This window comes from Capra hircus, chromosome 7 (genome assembly GCF_001704415.2).
Source record: "Capra hircus breed San Clemente chromosome 7, ASM170441v1, whole genome shotgun sequence".
In the NCBI taxonomy this organism is placed as follows: domain Eukaryota; kingdom Metazoa; phylum Chordata; class Mammalia; order Artiodactyla; family Bovidae; genus Capra; species Capra hircus.
Window position 1 is genome coordinate 30,204,026 of NC_030814.1, and position 27,320 is coordinate 30,231,345.

At 49.3% G+C, this 27,320-nt stretch overlaps 1 protein-coding gene across 1 annotated transcript in view; it reads right to left on the minus strand.

Annotated features, from left to right (window-relative positions):
• Positions 1 to 26,834, minus strand: part of WWC1 (WW and C2 domain containing 1) — a 155,484-nt gene extending 128,650 nt beyond the window's left edge. Inside the window, exon 1 of the mRNA XM_018050071.1 lies at positions 26,589 to 26,834. Within this exon, the coding sequence (XP_017905560.1) occupies positions 26,589 to 26,707 (119 nt within the window). The 5' untranslated portion in view covers positions 26,708 to 26,834. The remainder of the gene's footprint in view (positions 1 to 26,588) is intronic.

Here is a 27,320-nt window from a genome sequence, read left to right on the forward strand (position 1 = left end):
TTTCAGCCTGAAGAATTTCTTTTGACATTTTTTATTGTGTAAGTCTGCTGGTGAGAAATTCTCTCAGCCTTTATCTGAAAACAAAGGTTTTGACTTTATTCTCATTTTTAAAGGATGCTTTTGTTGACATAGAATTGCAGACCAGCTGTTTTTCCATATCTCAGCACCTTAGAGATATTATTCAATTAATTTTTGGCATGCATTGTTTCTGATAAGAGAATAGTTCTTACTGTTCTCCTACATCCAGTATCTTTTTATCCTCTGGGAGATTTTCCTCTTTCTCTTGCATTTTCAGCAAGGTGACTACAACGTATCTACGTTTAATTTTCCACATGATTATTGAGCTTTAGGGTTCACTGAGCTTCTTGGATCCATGGGTCAATATTTTTCACCAGATTTGGAACTTTTCAGCCATTATGTCTTCAAGTGTATTTTCTTTTTCATTCTCTCTCTCTCCTTTCCTTTTGGGAATCTAAATATACATTTGTTAGACTGATTAGTAACATCTCACAGATCACTGAGGTTCTGACCACTTTTTTTTCAACTTATTTTTTTTTCCTTTCTGTGATTCAGTTTGGATAGCTCCTGTGGCTCTGAGTTCACGTTCAATGATCTTTCTTCCTGTAGTATCTGATCAACTGTTAAATCCATCTAGTGAAGTTTTCATTTCAGATGTTGTCATTTTCATCTAGAATCATTATTTGGTTCCATTTCCCTACTGACTTATTTTCCTTAAAAATCCTTAAACATATCTGTAATAAGTATTTTAAATTCATTTTCCACTAACGTCAACAACTCTGCCATTCCTGGGTCTCTATCATGTTTCCTGAAGTCTAGTACCTTTTCTATTAGATGTTAGACCCTCTAAATGTGAAGTTGACAAATATCTGGATTTTATGTTCTTTTTTTTTAAAGAATGTTAAGTTTTGTTCTGACGGGCAGTTCATTAATTGGCAGATCAGCTTAATCTCTTGAGGGTCTTTAAGTTTGGTTGGGCCATGAGGTGAGTTTAATGAAGGAAGTCACATGCTAAGAGTGGGGTACCAGAAAGGTACAAGGAACCTGGGTCCCTGGAGCCATCACTCTGGCCCTAACTGGCCTGCCTCTTGATTTTTTTTAAAAATAATGTGCCAAAGAAGTCAAGACCTACATACCTTGACGTTATTAAATTCAATAAGTCACTTATTTTTCACGCGGATGACCAGCCACTAAATACTCTTTCTGTTACAATCCCTAAGCATCTACTAAGCAGTAGGCCCTGTACTAGGTGTTGCGGGTCAAGCAATTCACTGGTTAGGTGTGGTTCCTGGCATTTTGGAGCTTAGGGTCTCAAGCAGAAGAGGGCAAAATATGGCCCATGGGCCAGACTCACTCATGCTTGTTTCTAGGAAGAGTGTTTTCTTTGGGACACAGCCATGCCTATTTATATACACATTATCTATGGTCACTTTCATGCTACAGAATCGAACAGTTAAGACAGAGAGGGTATGGTCCTCTAGTCCCTAACGGAAGAAAGTTTCTGATCCCTGTTTAGGCCAGCGATTCTCACTCAAACCTTTTGGTCTCAGGATCCCTTCACATTCTTAAAACTTGAGGACTCCAAAGAGTTGCTGTTTACTGCTACTACTAAGTCACTTCAGTCGTGTCCGACTCTGTGCAACCCCATAGACGGCAGCCCACCAGGCTCCCCCTGTTTATATGGGTTAAAAAAAAAATTATTAATTTATGCATTTGTTGATTTGGCTGTGCTGGATTTTAGCTGCAGCAGGCAGGGTCTTTGATCTTCATTGCAGCATTTGGGATCTTTAGTTGCATACTGCAAACTCTTAGTTGTGGCATTGGAATCTAGTTCCCCGGCCAGAGATTGAACCCAGGCCCCTGGCTTGACAGCACAGAGTCTTTGCCACTGAGACCACCAGGGAAGTCCCTATATCGGTTTTATTGATCAGTATGTATTATACTAGAATTGAAAACAGGGAAAACTTGAAAATATTAATTTCTTTGAAAATAAAAATAATAAACCTATCACATGTTAACACAAATCAGATTCTTATATTCTCCAAGCTCCCCTCTCCCACATTGTGAGAAGAGTGTCATTATTTCACATTTTTGCAAATCTTTTAAATGTATGATTTAACAGAAGACAAGGGCTTCCTTGATGGCTCAGATGGTAAAGAATTGGCCTGCAATGCTGAAGACCTGACTTTGATCCCTGGGTTGGGAAGATCCCCTGGAGAATGAAATGGCAACCCACTCCAGTATTCTTGCCTGGAGAATCCCATGGACAGAGGAGCCTGGCGGGCTTCAGTCCATGGGGTCGCAAAGAGTTGGACACAATTGAGCAACTAAACAAATAATAACAGAAGACAATTGGGTCTTAAGAGCTGCTTTTGCATCAGTCTGTTGTAAAACAGCATGCCATGTTGCCTCCAGGAAACATCACAGTCCTCTCGTGACAGGTGGAAAGCTAAAAAGGCAGATGACTTCTTTGGATTATTATGAAGTTTTGACTTTGCAGACCTTCTGAGAGAATCTTGGGGACCTTCAGGGAACCGACTTTGAGAATAGCTGGTCTAGAAAACTCCAAGGCTGACATTAAACAGAAAAAAAGGTGAGATCTTAACTAATATAATAATAATTGAACCTTTGCTTTCAAGGGAAAGAATACTGCTCTGTGAGGAAATGTGAACACTGGCCCCACTTGGGGAGTAAGAGGATGACCCCTTAAGGAACTGATGTTAGAAGCTGGGCCCTGAGAAGGAGTAACCAGGTAAACTAGCAGGAGAGGTGGAAGCCCCCCATCCTTCAGTGTGTTTCCTAAGGAAGCTGGGTTAGGCTTCAGAGAAGGCTCAGAGATGAGTATTACTTTCCCATGACTCCTTCCCTTGGGCTGAGTGACCAAGTCAGAGATCTGTCCTGGGAAGCGGAACCCAGGGGCCTTCTGACACTCCTGGAATTTACCCCAGGGACAGGTGAAGCCCTAATCTCTCTGGGAGGAGGCTGATGTCCTATGGGTGGGGCACCGCAAGGAGGCCCAAAACCCGGGGAGGACTAAGTATGTATATCTGCGGACAGTTCTCCAGGTGGTCTGGGTACAGCATATCTGCGGGACAGTTCTCCAGGTGGTCTGGGTACAGCATCCCACGAGGACACATGCAGCAATACAAACCCTTAGCCAGCCGCCTTACTTCAAGGCGGCGAGGAGCCATTCCTCGTCCACATGGTTATCAGCTCTAATAGCTCTTGGCCGAAGGAACCAGAGCAGCCACCTTTGCACTGGATTCCCAGGAACAGTCCCATTTCCTGGCCTCCAGATCTGCAAACACTTACTCTTAAAACCAGATGCTGCCGAGTTCCAGGATGGATTTCCCTCTGACATGCCCAACCTCAAATTCCAGCTGCCATCTCCCCTCAGACTCCCAAGGCTCCCACTTGGAAAAGACTAGGCAGAGAGGAAAACCAGCCCTGGAGGAGGGACGAACGACAGATGCTGCTCTTCACTCAGAGCAACGAAGCCCAGCACTCAGCAGACACCTTCAGCCGGGCTCGCGCTTCCCATGAGACTGATCGGTATTAGATCACAGAATCCTCCCAGCATCCCTGAGAGACAGCTTGCTGATCACCCCATTTTACAGATGAGAAACTGAAGCAGAGAGACATACTGCAAGCGACCTGCGGTTACGGTCAGAAAGATGTGGAGCCAGCATTAAAGCAGGCAGCATGGCTTCTCAGATGCAGCACTTGAACCGTACATTTTACTGCCTTTAGCCTTGAAATACTGGGCTTTCCTGATGGTTCAGGCGGTAAAGAATCTGCCCGCAACGTGGGAGACCCCGGTTCAATTCCTAGGTTGGGAAGATCCCCTGGAGAGGGGAATGGCAACCCACTCCTGTATTCTTGCCTGGAGAATCCCATAGACAGAGGAGCCAGGTGGGCTACAGGTAAAGAATCTGCCTGAGTGACTAAGCAGGCACAGCCTTGAAATGATAGGAGAAGTTAGTTTTTTAAAGCAATATCTGTGTAGATGCTCAGCATCACTAATCATCAGGGAAATGCAAATCACAACCATGAGATACCATGTCACACCCATTAGGATGGCTACTATCAAAACCAAAACCAAAATGGACACTAACAATTGTGTTGGTGAGGGTATGGAGACACTGGAACCCTGAACACTGCCGGCGGGAGTGGAAAACAGTGAGCCACTGTGGAGAAACGTGTGGCAGTCCCTCAGAGAATGAAAACTAGAGCCACCGTACGATCCGACAGTTCCACTTCTGGGTGCGCACACGCAGGATGTGCAGGCAAGTATGCAAAGCAGGCATTTGCACACCCATATTTATAGTGGCATCATTCATGCTGATCGAAAGAGTGTCCATGAATAAATGCCTGGATAAACAAAACATGGTGTAAACATACAACAGAATAGCATTCAGCCTTCAACAGGAAGGACACTCTGACATATGCTACAGCGTGCAGTGGGAAAGAATCTGCCTGCCAAGGCAGGAGAGGCAAGAGACCCGGGTTCGATCCCTGGGTCGGGAAGATCCCCTGGAGAGGGAAATGACAACCCACTCCAGTATTCTTGCTTGGAAAATTCCATGGACAGAGGAGCCTGGCAGGCTACAGTCCACGGGATCGCAAAAAGTCGAACACAACTGAGCACAATGCGTGCGCGCGCACACACAGGATGGATGGACTTGGAGGACATTATGCTAAGTGAAATTAGCTGGTCACAAAAGGACGAATCCTGTATGAGTTCATTCACACGAGGTACCTAGAGCAGTGAAGGCAGAAAGTAGAATGGTGGTTGCCAGGGACTGGGGGAGAGAAGCGAAGGGGGGAGTTAGTGTTTAATGGGGATAGAGTTTCAGTTTTACAAGAAGGAAAGCAGTTCTGGAGATCGATGGTAGTGATGGCTACACAGCGATGGAATGTACGTGCGGCCCCTGAACTTAAAAATGGTTAAAATGAGACTTTTTGTTATGTATGCTTTACCCAGTTGAAAAAGAAAACTTTTGGAAAAAAAGAATAAGAAAAAAAAACTTTAAGTGAACTAAAACAAATCTCTACATAACAAACCTCAGAATGTTTATTATAATTATGATGAGTTATCCTGAATAATAGTCTAGTTTTTGGGAAAAAAAAAAAAAAATGGGGGCTGACGACACTTTTGAATTTCTGGACCTGAGAGAACAGATTACAAGCCATGGCTTTTCCTTGTTCCACATGCCAAGCTAAAGAGGTGATTAGCAGGCTTAAACTACTGATTGTTAATCAGAAAGTCTAAAAAATAAAAATCATTCTATGTCAAAGAGGACAGGAACAAGGGGCTGATAAACTCGGGGTTATACAATAAACCTGGATTATACCAGGTAACCAGGCCCTTCCATCTCCTCATCGCTGTATTCTTGCCTGTGAACATGTTCTCTCCCAAAGCTGGATTTTCATGATGTCATTGGGCTATTGCATTGCACCAATAACACATCACTCAGCATGGCGTGGCCCCTCACAAAGGCAGGTGGCACCCCTGACTGCAAATGGGGATGTTCGGGAGGCAGACCTTCTTCTAGGATGATGAACAATCGGGTCTAAGTTGTTCCCATACACTTGGCTCTCGCCCCCACACAATCCTGCTTTTCTTTCTCTTTCTCTCGAGTGAGCTAGGCTACCAGGACACTGGGAGAACTGGATTCTTTCTGAAAAGTTCTCTGTGCTCACCTTTCCAAACAGCTGTCGAACCCAGGAGGGCAGGTGGCAAAGAGAGAGACAGGAGAGGAGGTGCTGGGAGGTGGAGGGTACCTGGGAAGTGACAGGGAGCATGTGGCCTGTGGGTCATCATGACACGGCTGCTGGCTCCCCCAGCCACAGGCACAGGCACAGGTCTCCCATCCTCACCACCCTGCCAGTTAGGGCCTATGGGATCTGACTGCCTATGGACTCTAGGAAGGAGGCAAGGAGTTTAGCCACTGCTCCCTGGAGAGTGTGAGAGCTTAACTAACCCTCTAACCAGGACGTGTACACAAGATGCTCTGAGAAACGGTGGAGAAATGATTAGTGATGTTACATCCCCAAGCACCAATGACCTCAATGAAACAACCACGAAGCAATGACAAGCACCTGGGGCTGTGCAGTCACAATGCCTGCATTAAAATCCAACTCTCTCGCCAACTCGCTGTGTGACCTTGATAAATTCCCTAGCCTCTCTGGGCCTTAGCTGCCTCCTTGGGAAGGGAGGCACAAGTCAATCAGTGAAATTCCTTAGTAAATGGCAGCCGTCACAACCTCCAGCTGGGGCGGCAGGTGTAGTGATTCCTGCGGCATCAAACAAGATTTTTGAACTTGTATCATTTTTTGAATGTGAACAAACAGTAACATCATCCTGTCTTCTTCCTGGAAGCTATCCAAGTGTAATCTGAGGAGATGAGAAGAGATAGAGAGGGGATTCAGAAATAACATCCTTCTGGGACTTCCTTGGTGGTCCAGTGGCTAAGACTCTGTGCTCCCAATGCAGGGGGGCTGGGTTCGATCCATGCTGAGGGAACTAGATCCCACACGCTGCAACTGAGTTCGCATGCCTTGACAAAAGATTACTCATGCCACAGGGAGACAGAAGATCCTGTGTGCCTCAATTAAGACGCAGTGCAGCCAAATAGATAAATAACATTCTTTTAAAAGTATGAAAGAAATTCAGTAATGGCCTAAAAATCCTATCATACTGATGCCCTCATGGAATTTCAGTGTCGACTTAAAAAAATATTTACCACCTAAAAGTTGAGAGTAATGTTTTATTCGGCGGGAATTTTTAGGACTTCAAGCCCGGAGGACGACAGCTCAAGTAACCCTGAGAGAACTTCTGCATGAGGTGAGGAGAGAAGCCAGGTTATATAGAAGCTCTGTGACAAGGAACAGGTAGTCTGAATGTTGAAAGATTACTGTTAACTAAAGAAAACCAGATAACCCAGATTAAGGAATTGAGTGCTTTTCTACACAAGGGAAGATGCAAGAATCTGGGCTGAGGTGCACACGAAACCATTCCTTTGATGTGCATCCCGGCTATCTGGGGCCAGCATCTTGTATTTTTCACATCCTGAGCTTCCTCGGGGCTCACCAAAGGGAATGGCCATAGTCTGATGGCTGCCAGACGGCAGATATTCTTCTCCTTTCTGTGTCCCCTTAGGGCTCAACGGCTCACACTGGAGGGACGCAATTGCTGACGACTGGACATCTTTATTGACTGATATGGCAGAAAATCCTCCGTGTCTCATCGGCAACTGTCTGAAGTATTCCGAGAGCCCACAGTTAACACTGGGTGCTCCCCCTCAGCTGCTCTGCCCAGTCACCTACAATTCAGCCAATCCTTTCCCTTCAAAGAAAGTTCCGACTGGACCGTGCCTCCAGGGCTGAGGTCACAGCCGTCTGGGCTGACCCTAGAGTCTCACTAGGCCAGGCCTTTTTCCAAAGCCACCTTGTTCCCCTCCCTACCCCACATATACACAGAGAGGCAGAGATCAGAGGAGGTGCCCTGGACTGGTAAAGCAGGTTTTCGTGGTGCTCAAGTTGTTAAGAATAAGGAAATGCATTTTGTTTTTCAGAGCGAGGAGATGGGCCACATTCTTCAGCTCAAGGTACCCGGCTCTCCCTTCACCGACTCCATGAAGGCAGCCGGTCCCGGGCTTCTCCTATCTTTGTGCGATTTCTGCTGGGTCGACATTTCCCAGTTTGGCAAATGGCAATTTGGAGCCTCACACTGAAAACGGTGGTAGTGATCTCTGAGAAAGGCTGGGGGAAGGACTGACTCTTGGGCGTTTCATGGTCTGATAGATCTATTCTTTGACCCGCCCTGCCTGACAAGGCGAGGGGGTGTTGAACATTCTAGAGGTCTGGGGATTGGGGTCAGGCTTGGGGCTGGCGAACCATCCTTGAGTCGTTTTTCTTCTGCATCACCCCCCTCCCTTTCTTTTTAATCTGCTGGAGTTTTTCTAAAATGTAGATAGGGAGCTAGGCTTCCAGTGGGGACACCTCAGGCTCACACAGGGGGACTGCGCCCCAGGCCAGCCCCTGGACTCTCCTTGGGTCCCATACTTGTTCTCTGGCTCCAAAACTTAACTGAGGACTTCAGATTGACTGAGAGGAGAATCGGAATGTGGCAGCTTGCTATTGGGAAGCGTTGACTTCACCCTCTGCTCTGTGGCTTTATCAATCCCTCTCAGCTGCCTTCACGTATATTCAGGCATTTATTAGTCCTAATTATGTACACAACTTTGTGTTAAGCCTGGGGAGATTTGACGGAAAGCTTTATCATTCAGTAGAGAACACAGATATGAAAAAAATGACACCGATGTGGCAAGAGCCGTGTTAGAAGGGGGCACAACGGCCCCTCTAGATGATCTGGGACAAAGATAGCAAGGTGGGCTCCCAGGAAGAGGTGACCCTGCATCTGGGTATAGCAGCACAGGAAGGGAGTACCACCAGCAGGCAGAGAGAGGATCTGGTTTATGCAAAGGAAAGAAAAGTGCCTCACGGGCGGTAGGAGGAGAGGTTTTCAAGTTTTCAAGTTTAAGGTGGATTAGAATTGGCTGGGGGAGCCTATTAAGAATGCAAATTTTGGGAAACCTCACTGAGATTCGAATTCAGTTGTTTTCAGGTGGGGGCCCAGGAATCTGGGTTTTATAAGCTTCACAGGGGCGTAAGGCAGGGAGATTTGTGGACCACACTCTGAGAAACTCTGCTTTGAAGGAATGCGGCATCCATGGCTTTGATGGGATAGTGGTTCATTTTTCTGGAATGTCCCCAAAGGGACTTTGGACAGCTCACTAATGACTCGTTCTTCAGTCATCTTACACAGACACACAGACAACATCCAACAAACTGGAAATGAATGCAGGGAGGGCGTCAGGGGCCTCGCTCACCCGGAGGCACTGGCACTGTGCTCCCAGGATGCTGGTGGGCGGTTATCTCAGGAATGTGTCAGGGCAAGGTCCACGCTTAGGCAGGAACGCTGTCCACAGGTGAAGCTGGGTCAGGGAGCAGCGATGGGAAAGCCCTCTGGGATCCTGCCACACCTCCCTGCCACTCTCCTGCCAGGAAGGTGAGGCAGTCCTCAGCGGCCTTGTACAGACTTCTCTGTAGCCTTAGGCTGGCTCCCTGCCCCTCCCACCCCTGGGGGCCCCTCCAGAAGACTGCCTTCTCCAGCCCCAGCGCCACCCCACTCAGGCTGCCCCTGGCTGGGACCAGGGCTGCACCGGGCTGGTCGGGGGGTGGGGGAAAATGTGTGTGGAGGGGGTGATGGGCCCTGGCTCAGTTGGCCCCCAGTTTTGGCCATCCGCACTGTTTCTGCTAGTCCCTACATGGCAGTATCTTGCCCTGTGTTCAAAGATAGTTCCAGGGACAGAGTTGCGTGGAACTTGCCATCTATTTCGCCGGCTCATGCGCCTGCCCAGGAAGCTTCTCTGGGACCCAGACCTCCTTGACTTGCTCTTGCCACTGTTGTCTAAGGGCTGGAATCCTGCCTCTGTGGTTTCTGCCAGCTGCCTGCCAGGCCACCTCATTCCTTGTTACAGCCAAAGGACACTGCCCCTACCACCAAAGTTCTTATCTTCTGACTGTCCTTTGCCCCCTGGGGGCCACAGTGGTGGACTGCCCTATAGCCTGCATCGGCTCTGACCTCTGACCCTGCTAGTGGGCATGCTGCAGGCTCAAGACCTTCTCTCAAGGCCTTTTTCTCAGCAGGTGTGATCCTCTTTCCACTGAGACCTCCCCCACCCCCATTTCCAGATCCAGCTTCGATCCCTTATCCCAAGTGGAGTTCCAGGATCAGGCTGAGAAGCTCCTAGTCCTTGGTGGTGTTTATACCTGGATGTGAGAACCCACTGCTTACTGATACTACCTGCTATCTGTGTCTGGAGGCAGAGTCAGCTACAGAACAAAAGAATAAAACAGGGCTATGCAAACATCAATTGTGTTGACCGGCCAGTGCTACTCAAACACTAACCTGTGGAAGGACCACTGGGGATCTTGTAAAAATGTAGTCTCAGGGGTCTGAGGTGGAGCCTGAGAGTCTGCGTCTCTAACCAGCTCCCAGGAGATGCTGGTGTGCTGGTCCACAGTCCCTACTTCCAGAAGCACAAGTCAGGGTCACGCTAATGAATGGGAACTTGTCACAAGGGGGATGAGGCCAGAAGCGGGGCTCAGAATCGAGCACGTGCTCAGAGTAACCATTGGGTCCTCAAACTGCCACCGCATTCCAAAAAATGGACTCTGGGGGGTTCGGAGAAAGCACAGCCTCGGGGTGCCAGCTGCCCACAGGCTCACCTGAGTGGACAGCTCCCGTGGGGGGTACATGACCCCTGCGCCCTGATGCGGTTCCCTGTAACCAGATGAGCCCAGTTCAAGGCCGGCTCTGTCATCTTTCCAAATGAGTGTCTCGCAAGAATCTGAACTGGGGACACGGAGTTAGCTGTGGTTGCTGAGGTGGAGAATTACGAGACTGGCTGGCGCTGTGAAGGTCAGATGGGTCACCTGCAAGCTAATGCTGTGATGATGTCATGACTGTTAGCATTCTTTAGTAATTGTTCTGGGCCTTGCCCTGGGCTGTGTGTCCTAAATAAGAGAATTTGTGCTGTAATTCTCACAGTAACCCTCACAATGAATGGCAGTCTAACAGCAGGAGCTCTGGGGCCAGAGAGCCTGAGCTTGAATCTTAGCTTCCAGACTTTCTAGCTGTTTGACCTCAGGCAAATTACTTATCCTCTCTGTGCCTCCAACGACCTCATCTATAAAGAGGATAGTAATAGTACCTCCCTCAGAAAGTTAGTGTGATAGTTAATTGAGCTAATAAATGTAAAGCACTTAGCGAGGGGCTTGGCACTCAATAAAACCTGAGCTATTATTTTATTACTCTTAGCCTTATTTGTATAGAGGAAACTGAGGCTCACATAGATTAAGTAGCTTGCTTGGGGGTCACACAGCAAGTACGAAGCAGAACTAACTCATAACGTGGTTTACGAATGTATGAACAAACTTTAGATTTGTATAGTCTGTATAAAGGTCTCAGGAGGTAGCAGAAACCATAACTCTGGGGGTGGGTGGGGGGTTGGAGTTGTGACAGGAGGGGCATGTATGGAGACAGTTTTTCACAGACTCCAGCTATAGCTCCCACCAGTCCGGTGGTGGGGGTCGCTATGACCTTCCTTAAATTCCAGCGAAACCTCTAATCTCACAGTAGCCTCTTTTGTGGAGCCATGTCATGTGGGCCTCTGCTGCTTTTGACTAGAACAGGCCTGACTTAAAGTAGATTCCCTCCAGCAGAGCAGCAGGGGGAGATGGCACATGATGAAGGTTTCATGAAGCAAGTGGTGTCCCGAGTGGCCAGTGAGGGAGGTGGCCCTTCAAAGGACAAGGTGGGCGTGGTTTCAATGGCCACCAGTGGGTGTGGCCTGCGGGAAGGAGGGGTTTCGATAGACACAGGTGGGGGTGGCTTTGATGGACCCCAGTGGGCAAAGCCATTGGTTGAGTCAGAGACTAGATTCAACTTTAGATCCGCGGTAGTTTGAAATGCTTGTCTGGGCAGAGAAGTGATATCCAGCAGGAAACTGGGCACCTGAGGTTTCACTGCACAGGAGGTGGTGGAAGGCTTGGGGACACAGGCCACCACTAGGGAGAAGCTAAGGGATGAGAAAGACCACTGTAAAGGCAGAAGTTGGCAACACCGCTAGATGCTACAGGGAGGTCAAGGAAGGTGCCATGCATGTCGCCTGCTGACACTTCTGGAACTCTGGTCAGACTGAAGACTTACTCTTGGAAAGAGAACACCTGAGCACTAGGAACGTCCATAGAGGCCTGAAGAAAGGAAGAGATGTTTTGGATGTGAGGACCGAGAAGTAGGCCAGGTTATGGGGAGAGGCTGAAGGGATTCTAGTCCTGGTTGAGTCTCTAGAATGATTTGGGACAAATCTATTGATCATCGCTTCTTAAACTTAGGATGGTATCAAAGGCCCATCAACAGAGGAATAAAGAAAACGTGATATATATGTACAATGGATTACCACTCAGCCATAAAAAAGAATGAAATTTTACTATATGCAGCAACATGGATGGACTTAGAGGGCATTATGCTATGTGAAATAAGTCAGACAAAGAAAGACTAATGATATCACTCACACATGAAATCTAAAAAAATACAACAGACTAGTGAATAAAACCAAAAAGAAGCAGACTCGCAGGTATACGGAATAAACTAGTAGTTACCAGCAGGGAGAGGGAAGAAGAGACGGACAATGTAGGAGGCGAGGGTTATTAGGGGACCATATGAAACCACATGTGTGAAACTTTTGAAAACTGTAAAGTGCTAAAGAATTGAAAGAACCTTTCATTCAAAAAAGAAAGAAAGAAAGAAAGAAAAGCACCTCTTGTTGCCACTACAGTGAGTGCTGTGCTCTTTGGACTAGAATTAAGAAAACTCAGTTGAATAGTGATCCATCTTTTTTTTTTTTTTTTTTTTTACTTAAAGCTAAAAGCAAACAGTTTTTCTGACTACAGAACTTTTAAAATCTATAACTTGACGTGTGGTGTCATCTACAAGGCCTATTATTTTTGAATGCCGCATCCTCTTTATTTTCCCGATCTGTAAGGATCTGGTTCATGTTCTCATTACGTGTCTACAAGCTTCACGAGGAATGATGTCTGTCTTTGGTCACTGCTGTGCCTGCTTCTTAGCACCATTCTCACCAGGAATGAAACACACCAAGGTAATACATTCTTTGTTCTCCATTCTAGCCAACATGCAACAGAAGTGGAAGGTAATTCATGCACAGCTGGAGCCACTTCAGACCTGAGACGACCCAACTGACTTCCAGGGAACCCCAAACATCCTGATGGATGTGCCACTGGGCAAGCAAGAATGCTGCAGTCCAAGCCCATAGGCCCTTCAGACACCAAAGTGTCCGAGGGGAATCTGATTTCCTGATAAGTCTTTCACGCTGAAGTAACAAGAGATGGGGCTCCCTTGGGCACAACGGTCTGTGAGGAAGGCAAAGCAAAGATGCTGATCACCACCAGGGACAGGGGAATGTGAGCTGAATCTTGATGCAAACTGGCGCAAGAAATGCAGAGGTCCCGCTCGGACAATAAGCATGTGGGGGGACTTCTCTGATGATCCAGTGGCTAAGAGGGGCCCAAGTTCAATCCCTAGTCAGGGAACTAGATCCCACAGGCCACTACTAAGACGTGGCGTAGCCAAATATACAAATAAATATTTTTAAGAAGAAATAAGAGTTTAGGGGTTGTTATAAAAATGTTCTCAGGCTGATGACCATTTCAACGGGCTGCATCTACCCATACTCGGCAGGCTCTTCAAACCTGGCCAGATTTTGCCAGTGACCACGCACAAAATACCTTACAGCATTCTGGCTACAAATGTTCAGCCAGTAGTTTCCAGACTTCAGGGGGCAGCAGAGTCCCCTGGGATGCTCCTTGAAAGACAGCTCCCAGGGCTGCCAATCACCCGCCTCCCCCTCCCCCCCCCCCCCCCCCGAGTGTCTGATTAGTAGGTCCAAGATGGGACAGGAGAGTCTGCAGATCAAACAAGTTCCCAGGTGAAGCTGATGTCCTGACTGGGGACCACATTTTGAGAATCACTCAGGCCTGGGCAGAGTAAATCATGAGAAATGCTGGGCTGGAAGAAGCACAAGCTGGAGTCAAGACTGCTGAGAGAAATATCAATAACCTCAGATATGCAGATGACACCACCCTTGTGGCAGAAAGTGAAGAAGAACTAAAGAGTCTCTTGATGAAAGTGAAAGAGGAGAGTGAAAAAGTTGGCTTAAAGCTCAACATTCAGAAAATGAAGATCATGGCATCTGGTCCCATCACTTCATGGGAAATAGATGGGGAAACAGTGGAAACAGTGTCAGACTTTATTTTTGGGGGGCTCCAAAATCACAGCAGATGGTGATTGCAGCCATGAAATTAAAAGATGCTTACTCCTTGGAAGGAAAGTTATGACCAACCTAGATAGCATATTCAAAAGCAGAGACATTACTTTGCCAACAAAGGTCCGTCTAGTCAAGGCTATGGTTTTTCTTGTGGTCATGTATGGATGTGAGAGTTGGACTATAAAGAAAGCTAAGCACCAAACAATTGATGCTTTTGAACTGTGGTGTTGGAGAAGACTCTTGAGAGTCCCTTGGACTGCAAGGAGATCCAACCAGTCCATCCTAAAGGAGATCAGTCCTGGGTGTTAATTGAAGGACTGATGTTGAAGCTGAAACTCCAATACTTTGGCCACCTCATGCGAAGAGCTGACTCATTTGAGAAGACCCTGATGCTGGGAAAGATTGAGGGCAGGAGGAGAAGGGGACGACAGAGGATGAGATGGCTGGATGGCATCACCGACTCGATGGACGTGGGTTTGGGTGGACTCCGGGAGTTGGTGATGGACAGGGAGGCCTGGCGTGCTATGGTTCATGGGGTTGCAAAGAGTCGGACACGACTGAGCAACTGAACTGACTGACTGACTGACAAGCCTGGTGACCAGTCAGGAGGCTGAAGGAACACCCAGAGTCCTCCACTAGCAGCTGGCAAATATTTGTTTCATATCAGCAGTGGGAATAAACCACTCAAGCTGGTTTGAAATGTTCTGAACTATTAAGATACCCCTCCCAGTCTTTGTTGACCAGTAAGATGTGTATATGCTTAAGTATGATCCGTTTTTTTCCAGAGAAATGAGAAATGGCTTTTGTCCAAAAAAATTCTGGTTCTCAAAATACATGAACTGAGCAGAAATTACCAAAGTATAGATAAAGCTATCAAGGAGACCTTAATCTCCGTACTTAGAACTATACAGACGGTGACCTTGAATTTGATTCTGACCAAGCCTACAAGGTAGGTTCTAAAGTATTCCCATCTTGTCAGTGAAGAAACTGAGCCTCAAGAGGCTTTACGGGGCTTAACCAAGATTGGTGAACTAGCCATTGAGAAGGCTGAGATGGTTGGGCGGGGTGGGGAGTGGACCTTGCCTCTTCCCTGCCCCTGCACTTCCTACACTTTGGATAGGAGAGCTGCTTGGCACAGGTACCTTGGCTCAGCCCAGGGAGGAACAGGAAGACTGTTTCCTCTGCTCCTCTCTGTGACCATGGATATGTGACTCCACACATTCTCGGATAAAGAAAATGTTCTCCCTGGATCTGTTCAGCCCTCTTGCTTCCCTGTGCTGTATTTCACAATGTAGGAGAAAACCCTATTGGGCTGTGCCACCACTGAGGCTTCGGGTCAAAAGAACCAGAACAAAATTGCTCGTAGCATCGTAGGGATACAGGTAAACAGGGCTTGCTCCTGAAGTTACTTCCTTTAGCCCACTTAGCATAAAAAGGAGGGCCAAGCTGCCTCATCTGCCTTCTTCGGTTCCCTGTTTGTGAACAGGGATTGAGATGGTGCTCCCCTACTCTCCCCACTTCCAGGTTACTGTTGAGGAGTCAATAAATCAACTGTTTGTGGTGCGCAAAGCACAGGGCACAAACCAGCAGTATAGCCTATTGGAAACTCAAATTTCCGGGCCCCTTAGCAGCAGTAAAGAATCCTCCTGCAATGCAGAAGACGCAGGTTCTATCCTTGGTTCAGGAAGACCCCCGGAGAAGGAAATGGCAACCCACTCTAGTATTCTTGTCTGAGAAGTCCCAAGGACAGAGGAGCCTGGAGGGATAAAGTCCATGGGGTCGCAAAAGAGTCGAACACGACTTAGTGACTAACCAACAGGGACTCAAACTAGGGGCAGCAATGGGAGTGTAGAGGCGGGATTGGGGTTAACAAGTCCTCGAGGTGATTCTGAGGCTTCCCCAAGTATGACGACCACTGCTCTAGAATGCAAACTCCATGAAGACAGGAGTTTTGTCGGCTTAATCACTGCTAAATCCCCAGTGCTGGAACAATGTCCAGAATATTTCAGATACTCTATCCATTTACAGGCGCTCCATAAATATTTTTAAACTGAGTCCAGATGAAACAGGAGAGGAAAGAAACCAAGGTTCAGAGAGCCTGGGGTTTATACCTGCACAGACTGATGACAGTTTCTCTCTAATTTGTAGTGAATGTCATGAGCTGGACACGGTCTTGCATTACCCTTGCATTCCCAGCACTTAGCCAGGTGGCCAGCTCATCCTCATTGGCTCTGGGTAACACCCTATCTATGGAAGGCACAAAGGTCTCTCAGATCCAAATCTAAGCTCACACCACAACTACCAACTGGTGTCTAAGTCAGGGTCATCCTTCCACCTTCCCGAGATGGGTCAAACTGTAGCAAATACCAAGCCCCTGGTCATAATGTAATTTGCCTGTTTAACTGTTTGCCCATCTCCCTCACCCGAGGGTACACCCCACTGTAACAGGGACTTTGCTCTGATCCTCGGCTAGGGCAACGGAGCCAGAAGCCCAGCAGGCACTCAATAAATACCTGCTGAATGAATGGCCAACCCCAAGCTGGGTGGGACGCGATAAATACCAATGCCCTTCTGTGCTACCTCCACGCTAAAATCAGCAGGTTCTCAAATGGCTCGTCAGCAGGGCACGGGGAAGCCTCAGTGAAGGACCAGGATATCAAAGCAGTTATCAACAAATTCCAGAGACGCGCCCCTCCTCCCCACCCCAGTTCCCACAGCAGCCGTTTTTGCTCAGCCGTGACCACTGCGATTCACTACCCCTGCCTCACACACCGCCCTGGTGCCAGCTCCCTGGCAAGAGTCACTTCACTCCAGAAATTCCAAAGAAGGGCTTGCCTCTGATAAGACCAGGGGAAAAAGAATTTATTGGTTTATTTATACAGTGAGTGCCCCAAGGTGGTTTGCAAACTCTGATGTCAACGTGGCTCAAGTGAACCCTGGTTCAGCAGGAAGAAACTTGAATTGGAAAGGAGGTGACAATGGTTCTTGTTCCTCTACCAAGGTAAAGAAGGGTAAACTCGCCTAACTAGTCCCAGCTCCCATGTGATGTGTAGCTCCCATCTGGTGTGTAGCAGGCACTGGGTAAGACCCGCCTTTCCTCTCCCCACAACCCTCGGGGGGGTAGGTAAGCCCTCCTCTTACCTGTGCTTTACACAGTTGAGAAGGGATTTGTTCAAGGTGACCTACTACCTGGAAATGACAGAGGCAGGACTTGACTTGATAGCGTCTGGAGATCCTTATGGAGACCTTATCCACTGCAGGGAACTGTGCGATATGTCAAACCAGCATTGCGCTGGAGCCACACAAACATTTTCCTCCGTAGTGAAAAAGGTATATATGCTAACAGGTGTGTTATCTCCATAGGTAAAGCTCCCTTTTCCTTTGCTCTCCTCCCCTCTTCCCTTCCTCTCTCCAAATGCACTGAAAAGGTTGCAGTGGTGCAAAGAGTAAGGCTCTGTAATCAGACAGACCTAGATTCAGATTCCAGCTCTGCCCCTTTCAACCTGTGCAACCTTGAATTTGTCCCTTGGCCATTCTTAACCTCAGTTTCTCCATTAAGTCAGAAAAATACTATGTGCAAAAGACTGTGCTTGGCACATGCCAGGTACTAGATAAAGATGACTAAATATAACCATTATCATTGTGATCACCAGGGGCCGGTTATGACACAAATGTACGTGGAAGAAATTCCTGGACTACACAGTGCCACGCTCACAAAGCCCTAACTATCCAAGAAAAACCACGACAGATGCAGGATCAGAAGGCTGTCCCAGGGTCATCTCATCCTAACAGCCACTTGATGCCCGGATCTTGATATTTTATCCTCTCTAGTCAGGCACCGGTCAGTGGATCCTAAGGGCAGCCCAGAGACAAACCCAACAAGTAACTGCCACTGGGTGAGGAGGAAGCCAGCTTGGGGACACCCGGGCTGCCATCAAACCGGGCCCGGCAACAGCAGGCAGCCGGCTGGGGAAAGTCAGCAGCTGCCGCTGGCCTGGTGTCTTGGCTGCCAGAGAGTGATGAATGGAGCAGGGGAAGAAAAAAAGCCAACAAAGGTGTCCCTAATCTTGATGCAGCTTCATTTTTTTTTTCCTGGCCGACCATTGAAGGAGAACTTAAGCCTCGGTCCTTTTTCTTTGGCAGACATTTGAAACTGAAAGATCCTGTTTCTTTGCAATGGTGAGATGTCATGGGTAGAAGCACTGAAGAAGCGAGGGGGCGGGGGTGGTGGTGCAGGGATGTAACCCACTGCACTAGTCCTTTCCCCCCGCCCCTGTTCTCTTCTCCACCCCCTCTCCCTGGTCCAGCATCTTTATAGAATTTTCTATGTTCTTCCCACACAGCAACAGTGAATGCCCCCACCACCCCCTGCCCCGGCCCCGTTATTTTGGCAGGAGCTTTGCTGCTCAGGAGCCAGAGGCTTAATGGCCCGCTGGTGAAGGTTAAATAACAAAACGCCACTGTATCCAGTTTCTGAGTTTTCTCTTCTTTTATCTCAGTCTGAAACAGGGATCCAGGGCAGCTAAGAAGCTTGTCAGCAGCAGCAACCAGAGCCTCTAGCTGTTCCACCTAAGGGTGTGTGGCTGGCTGGCTGGACCCTCTGTGCTGGGAGAGGCAGGGCATGTATTTTTCACCCAGACTCAGCCCCTATCCAGCCCTCTGCCCTATCCAAGCGGAAGCAGAAGGAGATGCTACCCAGGCCATTTCCCCAAGGGAAGGGGGCTTCTCTTATCCTGGGCCCCTCACTGAGCTGGGGGCAGATCATCATTGCCTAAAGGCAGATGTGGCTGGAGAGAGAGCTCCAGGCACGCTCAGCATGGACAGGCGAGTGCTGTGAAGTTGGCACCCCTGCAGATGCTGCCAAAATCTGACCAAGGCTTCTGCAGCAGCAGGCCGGCCACCTTCCAACTCCCACTTATTCTAGCCTCGTCTCTCCTTCTGTGCACCTGAGCTTAGCGTTCCAACCTTCCCAGTAACTAAGGCAACCTGACTCTCTTCTCTTCAAAAGGGCGGTGTTGCAAGGCTCCCCGGGCTCCCAGGGGAGTGGGGAATCAGGTCAGTTTGTCAAGGCCAAAAGCAGGAGGGGCAATAACAGGAAGGAGCTGCCTTAGTGGTTACTAAATCCCTGGCTGTTGGGAGCATTTACCCAAGCAATTTGGGAATGGCTTTGAACTCCACACTGACTGCATCCTTCAGAGTTTCCCTGCCTCCGTCTCTGTTCTCTCCCTCCCTCCCAGAGCTCTGGTTGGCTGGCAGCTCCCAGGGGGTAGCCTTTGTGCCCGCTGGCCTCCCAAGCCACCATGTGGATTTCACTGGGTTTTCTGATCAAGCCTCCTTGCCAGCATCTTTCCCTGAGATCCACAGCAGGCTGGCCTCATTTTAGGAGTGAATGGTAACCTTCCAGCCCAGTTTGTCGACAGGGCATCTGGAGTTCTAAAATGACTACAATGAGGAGGCCGTGGCAACCCCTCCAGTATTCCTGCCTGGAAAAATCCCCATGGACAGAGGAGCCTGGCAGGCTACAGCCCATGGGGTGGCAAAGAGTCGGACACGACTGAGCGACTAAGCACAGCACAATCCGAGTGCGGATTCAGGAGTTCAACCACCTGGGCTCCAATCCTGGGTGCATCCCCTAGTGGTGGTGACCTTGAGCAAATACAAATTCATAACCTTTCTAAGTCTCTGTTTCCTCATCTGAAGATGGAGTGAGCAACACTATTTACCTTATATGGTTGGCAAAAGGATTAAATGAGATCATAATATAAAACACTTTGCGTGCAGCCCAGAGTACATATTAACATTTATTATTATTCATTTGTGGGTTCTAAAGCCTCTTACTTCTTCCTGTTAGCTAGACTAGTGCCTTTTAACCTTATTTCTTTCTTAATGAATGACATAAGATACTCCCATGCACTGCAGATGCCCATGAGACGTGTAGATCATAAATTCAGGCCTTGGAAGGAGAAGAAAAGCCCTCTCATAATTGTAAAGGCCCAAACTAAAGGTATTAGTGGATCATTAAGAGCAGAAGCATGGAGAATAGAGGCTTTGGGTAAATTCCCTGGCAGGCTGGTTATAATTCCCGCTTAAGAAAGCATGTCAGAATGTAAACTGGTGGAAAGTGTCATTAGTCTGACAATAACCTTACATCTATTTAAATTGATTATAAAAATAGCAGTGCACTTGCAATTGCTGTACTTTGCTCGACACATAACACATTCCTATGATACAACTCACACATGATTGTGACGCTATGAAAGAAACTTGCTGGTCATCAGCACAGCCAAAAAGGATTACAGAGGATAAACCACAAGCATAAAATACTCTCAAATTATTACAGTGAATGAGAAGAAACTGGGTCTGGTTTTCAAGGAAAAGTTTACATAAGAGAAAGAAGAAAGGAGACCTTTTCCTGGTAGCTCAGTTGGTAAAGAATCCGCCTGCAATGCAGGAGACCCAGGTTCCATTCCTGGGCCGGGAAGATCCCCTGGAAAAGGGGTATTCTACCTATTCCAGTATTCTTGGGCTTCCCCTGTGGCTCAGCTGGTAAAGAATCCGCCCGCAATGCAGGAGACCTGGGTTCGATCCCTGGGTTGGAAAGATCCCCTGGAGAAGGGAAAGGCTACCCACTCCAGTATTCTGGCCTGGAGAATTCCATGGGCTGTATAGTCCATCAGGTCACAAAGAGTTGGACGCGACTTTCACTTTTCACCAGAGACTCAGGTTGACATTTGCTGTGCGACCTGGGGCAAGACATTGGTTTCAGTTTCATCAAGTGAAATGAGAGGGCTAGACATGGCCAGAAAGGTCCATACCAGTTGCAAACTGCTACAGAGCTGGAGGCTATTGATATTTCTCCCGGCAATCTTGATTCCAGGTTGTGCTTCATCCAGCCCAGCATTTTGCATGATGTATTCTGCATATAAGTTAAATAAACAAGGTAACAATATACAGCGTTGATATACTCCTTTCCCAATTTGGAACCTCAGATACACAGATGACACCACCCTTAAGGCAGAAAACAAAGAGGAACTAAAGAGTCTCTGGATGAAAGTGAAAGAGGAGAGTGAAAAAGTTGGCTTAAAACTCAACATTCAGAAAACGAAGATCATGGCACCTGGTCCCATCACTTCATGTCAAATAGATGGGGAAACAATGGAAACAGTGAGAGACTTTATTTTGGGTGGCTCCAAAATCACTGCAGATGGTGATTGCAGCCATGAAATTAAATGATGCTTACTCCTTGGAAGAAAAGCTATGACCAACCTAGACAGCATTTTAAAAAGTAGAGACATTACTTTACCAACAAAGGCCCATCTAGTCAAAGCTATGGTTTTTCCAGTAGTCATGTATGGATGTGAGAGTTGGACTATAAAGAAAGCTGAGCACCGAAGAATTGATGCTTTTGAACTGTTGGTGTTGGAGAAGACTCTTGAGAGTCTCTTGGACTGCAAGGAGATCAAACCAGTCCATCTTAAAAGAGATCAGTCCTGGGTGTTCATTGGAAGGACTGATGTTGAAGCTGAAACTCAATACTTTGGCCACCTAATGCAAAGAGCTGACTCAATTGAGAAGACCCTGATGCTGGGAAAGATTGAAGGTGGGAGGAGGGGATGACAGAGGATGAGATGGTTGGGTGGCATCACCAACTCGATGGACATGGGTTTAGGTGGACTCCAGGAGTTGGTAATGGACAGGGAAGCCCTGCTGTTCATGGGGTCGCAAAGAGTCAGACACGACTGAGTGACTGAACTGAACAGAACTGGATGGAGACTTGGTCTCCATTTGACTTAAGTATTTTCTAGGTGAAAGTGTTAGTCGCTTAGTCAGTCCGACTCTTTGTGACCTCACTGACTGGGCTCCTCTGTCCATGGGATTTCCCAGGCAAGAATACTGGAGTGTATTGCCTTTCCCTTCTTCAAGGGATCTTCCCTACCCTGGAAGATCCTGCATTGCAGGCAGATTCTTTACTGACCTCCTTGTAAAAGCTAAAAGATTTGACATTCCCAAGAGTCTACTGTTATATGAGGCTCTGTGATAGTTTCCCTGCCCAATTTAACTTATTTCATGCTCAAAATGCCTCTTGACAGCTGATGTATATCATCCCATCCTAAAGAAGACAAAACTGAGGCTCAGAGAGAATACATAACTTGCCAAGGTCACTCAGGTAATAAGCAGCAGATTAAAGATGTCAGGATTCAAAGACTCTTTCCATTTTCTTTTGTTTTTTATCTATTTGTTTATTTTTGGTCCCGCCATGTGGCTTGTGGGACCTTAGTTCCCCAACCAGGGATTGAACCCACAACCCCTGCAGTGGATGTGCAGAATCTTAACCACTGGACCACTAGGGAAGTCCCCTCTTCCCATTTTCTACACTGCTCTCTGAATAACTGTGGCCTGGCCACACCAGAATGGCACCAGGTAAGTGAAATCATGCCTGTCCGGGCTCCATTCCCCAAGGCTGAATTCCTTAGGCAGTAGAGCAGAGGTTTTTGATTCTGCAAGGGATTCCAGGCAGCTGAGTGGTCAGAAATGTGGGTTCTGAGTCGACACACCTTGCAATCACATCTCAGCTCCTCAGAAGCTGAGTGGTTTTCTCCAAACTTAGGCCCCCTAAGCCTCGAAGTTTCTCAGGTAGATAATCTACTCCCAGGGTTGTTAGGGGGATTAAAAGAAATCCTCCATGTAAAGTGCTCAGCAGACTGCCTGAATACAGTCAGTGCTCAATCATTATGTCTCAGCTAAACAGGAGGGCATACAGGTAGTGATGAGCAGTTTCTAAGCTAATCCATGGCAGGGGTTATGAATCTGGGGTCGGTGAACCCCCTGAAATGATGTGCCAAAAGCCCTGTTCATGCTTTTCTTCGAGAAACGTCCTTAACCTCTGTTGGAAGCTTCTAAGGGTCTGTGACCAGAAGGAGATTAAGATCTTTTGCCTGCTGTAAAGCCCAACATCTTAAACTATGAATTGTTCCTGTAATAACAGGGTTGGCAAAAATTCCTCTGCATATCATGAGAGAAGTTGCTGGGTTCTCTCAACAAGGCCTGCCAGCCACGTGGGCCTCCAGCACCGCTCACACAGACACAGAAACTGTTCCCACAGAGCTCCCAGGTGAAGAGAGTCTGAACACAGTCCCCCCCTCCCCCCCACACACACCAAGGAGCGGGAATTAGGCTTCAGGAACCTTCTCTGGCAGGGCCAGTTCCAACAATCCATTCTTCCTCAGAGAACAATCAGTGCATTTGTTGTTGCATACCACTAAGTTAAATATACCCGGAGTGGTGGCCCTTGACTGGAAGCTTCCAGAAGAATCTGGGGTTATTCTGCTGAAGGAGTACTGCTCCATGGCCAGATCCACAGCACCTGATTCCCCATGGACCTGGCACCTTCTAAGACCAGCCCTACCTCGGGAGGAGCCCGCGGAGCTTGGCGGAGCCTTTGGCCCAGTCGGCAGGGCCCCGAGCTGCCCACTGGCCCCTCTCTGGTTGTTGGGACAACCGTCCTCAGGAATTTCGGCCTCCCAGTCTTCCCCTGGGTGAGAAGGGGAGAGAGTTGGCAAGGCTGGCTGCCTGGCTGCTCTTCCAACCCCCTGGTGAAAGGGGAAGCTGAAAACTGGATTCCCTACCCCCAGCAGCCTCCATGGCGGACACACACAAAACAGCTCAGGCCCGGGGGGAAGAATGTGCCAAGACATTCTTCAGGGTTGGTAACCCGAGACGCTATTTTGTTCTCGGTGGCTAAGAAATCACTTTCCTAACTGAAGGACCATTTGACTTACTTCTTTTAAATTCAGGGGAATGGGCAGGCATATCTCCTTGATTCAGATAAGAAAAAGAAAAGGACAAATGCATGCAGACACAGACATACAGACACACACCCAGCAGAATCTTTTTTCTTTTATGTGATATTTTGTTTCATAGCATTAACCAGCTGCAGAGATGTAACCACCCTGGCAGAATTCCCCCCCACCCCCACCAAACCCCACCACCCCAAAGAAGTCTGGCTCTTTTTTAGCTTTGCTCATTTTTTTCCTCCTCCTTACAGCTCCCTCACCTTCCTGCCTACCGCCCTCCTCCCAATTCTGCCATGGAATCACGGGGGATAAGGTGAGGCCAAAGCGGAGTCCATGAAATCATATTTGAGAACTGGCAGGGGGCCTCAGAGACCATCTCATCAACTTTTATCTCTCACCAAAGGAGCGCTTGCTCCTCAGAGAGGTCAGGAGATTTGCCTGAGGCCACACAGATAGGGTGAGGTCGAACTCTCTTCTGGGGTGTGCGGCAGGGAATTCCAGGGAGGCAGAGGTGGACGCCCTCTGTTCAGCTGTTTCCCCAAATATTCAAAGTTGGCTCACTGCAAGAGTGAGCTCAGAAACCCTCAGCGTCCCAAGATCAGGGGCCCCAGCCCAGGCCGGTGCAGGTGGGCTGACCAGAGATACAAAGGCACAGGGTAAAACCAGTGAACAGCAAGGCGGAGAAAGTGAGCTGTTCCTTAGGCGCCAGTTATCTTTTTAATTCCTCTCCATTGCTTGCCAATCTGCCTAAAAACACAGGCTGCAGAGGCCTGTTGCTGGAGCCGTGGACTGGCCACAGGAGTGAATTCAAACAGAAAGGCACTTTTCCCCCACTTCCACTGTACTTTTTAAAGGTTCCTTTCTCTTTGGAGCAATAGATATTGCTAGCTTCCCATTTGCAAAAGTGGCTAAAAAAAATTCAGTTTGGGTTGATTCAGTGTCAAGTATTAAGTCAGCAATAACACAGGTGATATAGCAAAAAAGGTGGTCTACATAATACTGAAATTCAGGAAATTATGCCGTAGCCAAGTCAGTTTTCCATGGAAGCGATACTGCTTGCCCTCTTCCAAGGGTAATGAATGACCGCTGCTTAAGCAGATTTCTGCAGCTGTGTTATCCTCTCAGTGCCCCAGAGAAGTTCCCAGATTCAGGACCTGGGGTGAGTTAGCAATGCCCTCTACACTCAACTGCTGGAGCACACTGGGCTCCGTAGCTGCTGGGACCTAAAATGGGGGAGGACACACAAACTTGAACTTGTGTCTGTTTTAGGCGAGGACAAGGGACTGTGGAGGCTAGAACTTCAGAGCAGGCAGAGAATTTGGCAAAAGGTAGAGTGGTGAGAAGATCAAAATCCCCAAGCACATCCTACCTCCGGATCTCAAAGTTTGTCTCATGTTTGAAAATGGGAGCTGGGCCCTGATCTTCCATATCCCTTCCACTTTCAAGAGTTCCACTATCACCCTTTCCCTTCCAAGCAAATCATTTGTCTGACAAACAGGCAAACTGAGGCTCAGAAGTTAAAGCAGCTTGCCCGTGGGACCTGAGCTTTTCAGCATTAATAATGTCTCTTTCGGATTAAATTGATGAGAGGTTCAGCATAGTACTGAACTCAGAGACGACACCCAGTCCATGTTGAATGAATGAACCAAAGTGCTCACAGAAGCTATGAGCAATCTCAGCTCACATTTTCTTTTTTGCTTTTTCTTTTTCTCAACTCTCATCTTGATTACACACCCCATCCTAGACTTCTGGAACCTCCATTCCCACCCCAGCCAAACAATTTAGCTTCATTGCTTTACAAGCACCTGACACCCAAGGTCACAATTATCAGGTGAAAACTCCGCATTCCTGGGACACTGACCACAGAGATGACAGCAAAGGACAACCAGCGGTCCCAGAGGGTGGTCCTTCCCCCTCCCCGCCCCAGGATATTCATGGAGAGAGGGTGCTGTGTGCAAAAAAATTGCCAAGCAGCCAAAACCAGGAGAAAGTCTGGATGCTTAAGAGCCACACCAGCCATCTCACACGCCACCTGCCTCAGCAAAAAAAAAAAAATCCGGTGCTCCAACCGGCGTGGTGCCCACCAAGGTCAGGACGCGCTGGTGCAGCACTGAGGAACCCCCGTCCCCAGAGGAGAGGAAGGCGGGGAGGAGAAGAGGCGATGGGCAGGGCTTTGCGGCGGCCTCTCACCTCCATCTACATCCTAACAGCTTCCAAGTTGCCGTGAGATTCCTGGGGAACCAGTCTCCCCGATCAGCCCTCCCCCGCTCCTTCCTCTCCTTCCCACTGTCGGCCTCCCGGCCCCCAGAACGCCGCTGCGCCCGTCTCTCCGAGCCTGGGAGGCACCTGTCAAAATTCACACCCTGGGCTGCCTTCTCCGGGACGCAGTGTCCTTCCTCCAGCAGCCTCCCGCTGAGTCCTGGGTGCCTACCACCCCCTCCAAACCAGATGCTTTCCCATCCCCCCTCCCCCCCCCGCACGCTGGGGAAAGCCTCCCCGGGAAGCCCCAGCATCACTCGGCTAGATCTCCCCCCCAGGCCCCGCCGGACCTAACTAAGGGGGAGGGGAGCGGCGGGAGGCGGGGCTAGAGCTTAAGGTCAAAACTCCCGGCAGGTGCCGGCGGGGGGCTGAGTCCCCCTCAGAGGACGGCGCGGGGTGAGGGGGTAGCCTGGGCCAACTCACCGGCCGACCCCTCCTCCCAGCTGCCCGCCCGGCGGGAGCCGGCGGTCCGGAAGGGCACGGGGGTGGGGGGCACACTGAAGACAGCGCAAGAGGCCCGCAGAGCTCCCAGGGTCGCCGCCCCGTCCCGGCTTGTGGCCCCCGGGGCAGGAGCGGGATGCGGGTGCACGCGGAGTCCTACCTGTCCCGCGGGTCGATCCAGCTGGTGGTGCGGCTCGTGTGGTCTATGTAGTAGACCTTGCCGTCGAAGTCGCGCGCCTCCTCCCAGCCCTCCGGCAGGGGCAGCTCCGGCCGGGGCATCTTCTCGAGCGCGGCCCGCGCTCCCCCATGCAGCTCCCGGCCGCCACGGGGGCCCCCCGGCTCAGCGGCTCCGGCCGGTTTCTCTCGGCTCGGGCGGCCGCCGAGGCACCATGGTCGCGGTGGTGGGGAGGGAAGGTGGCGCCCGCGGGCTGGGGGCCCCTAGCGAGGGCCGGCCGGGGTGGCGGCGCTGTCCATGCGGCCCTGCGGCCCCGGCCCGGCGCCTCCCGCTCCTCCGGCCGCCGGCCTCTCACGCTGCCATGTGCGCCCGCAGCGGCGCGGTGCGGGCCCGGGTGCGCGCCCGGCCGGCGGGGCAGAGCGAGCCGAGTGCAGCTGCCGCCTGTCCTCCTCCGCGGCGCCCTGCAGCCTCCACACCGCCGCCGCCGCCGCCTCTCGCTCCCCCGAGCCGGGTGCTGTCCCCGCTCTCCCTCCGCCGTTCCGCGCTCGCTTGGTTTGCGACTCCTGCCTGCGCCAGGTGCGGCTCGGGCCGTGCAGGTAACCGCGCTGCCCCGGAAACTGGAGGCGGAGCGCCGGGCGCCAGGGTTCCCGCGTCCCCTCCCCGCGCCCAGCGCCGCGAGGGCGGGTCCTAGGGCCCGAGACGCGCCCCCTCGTGGGA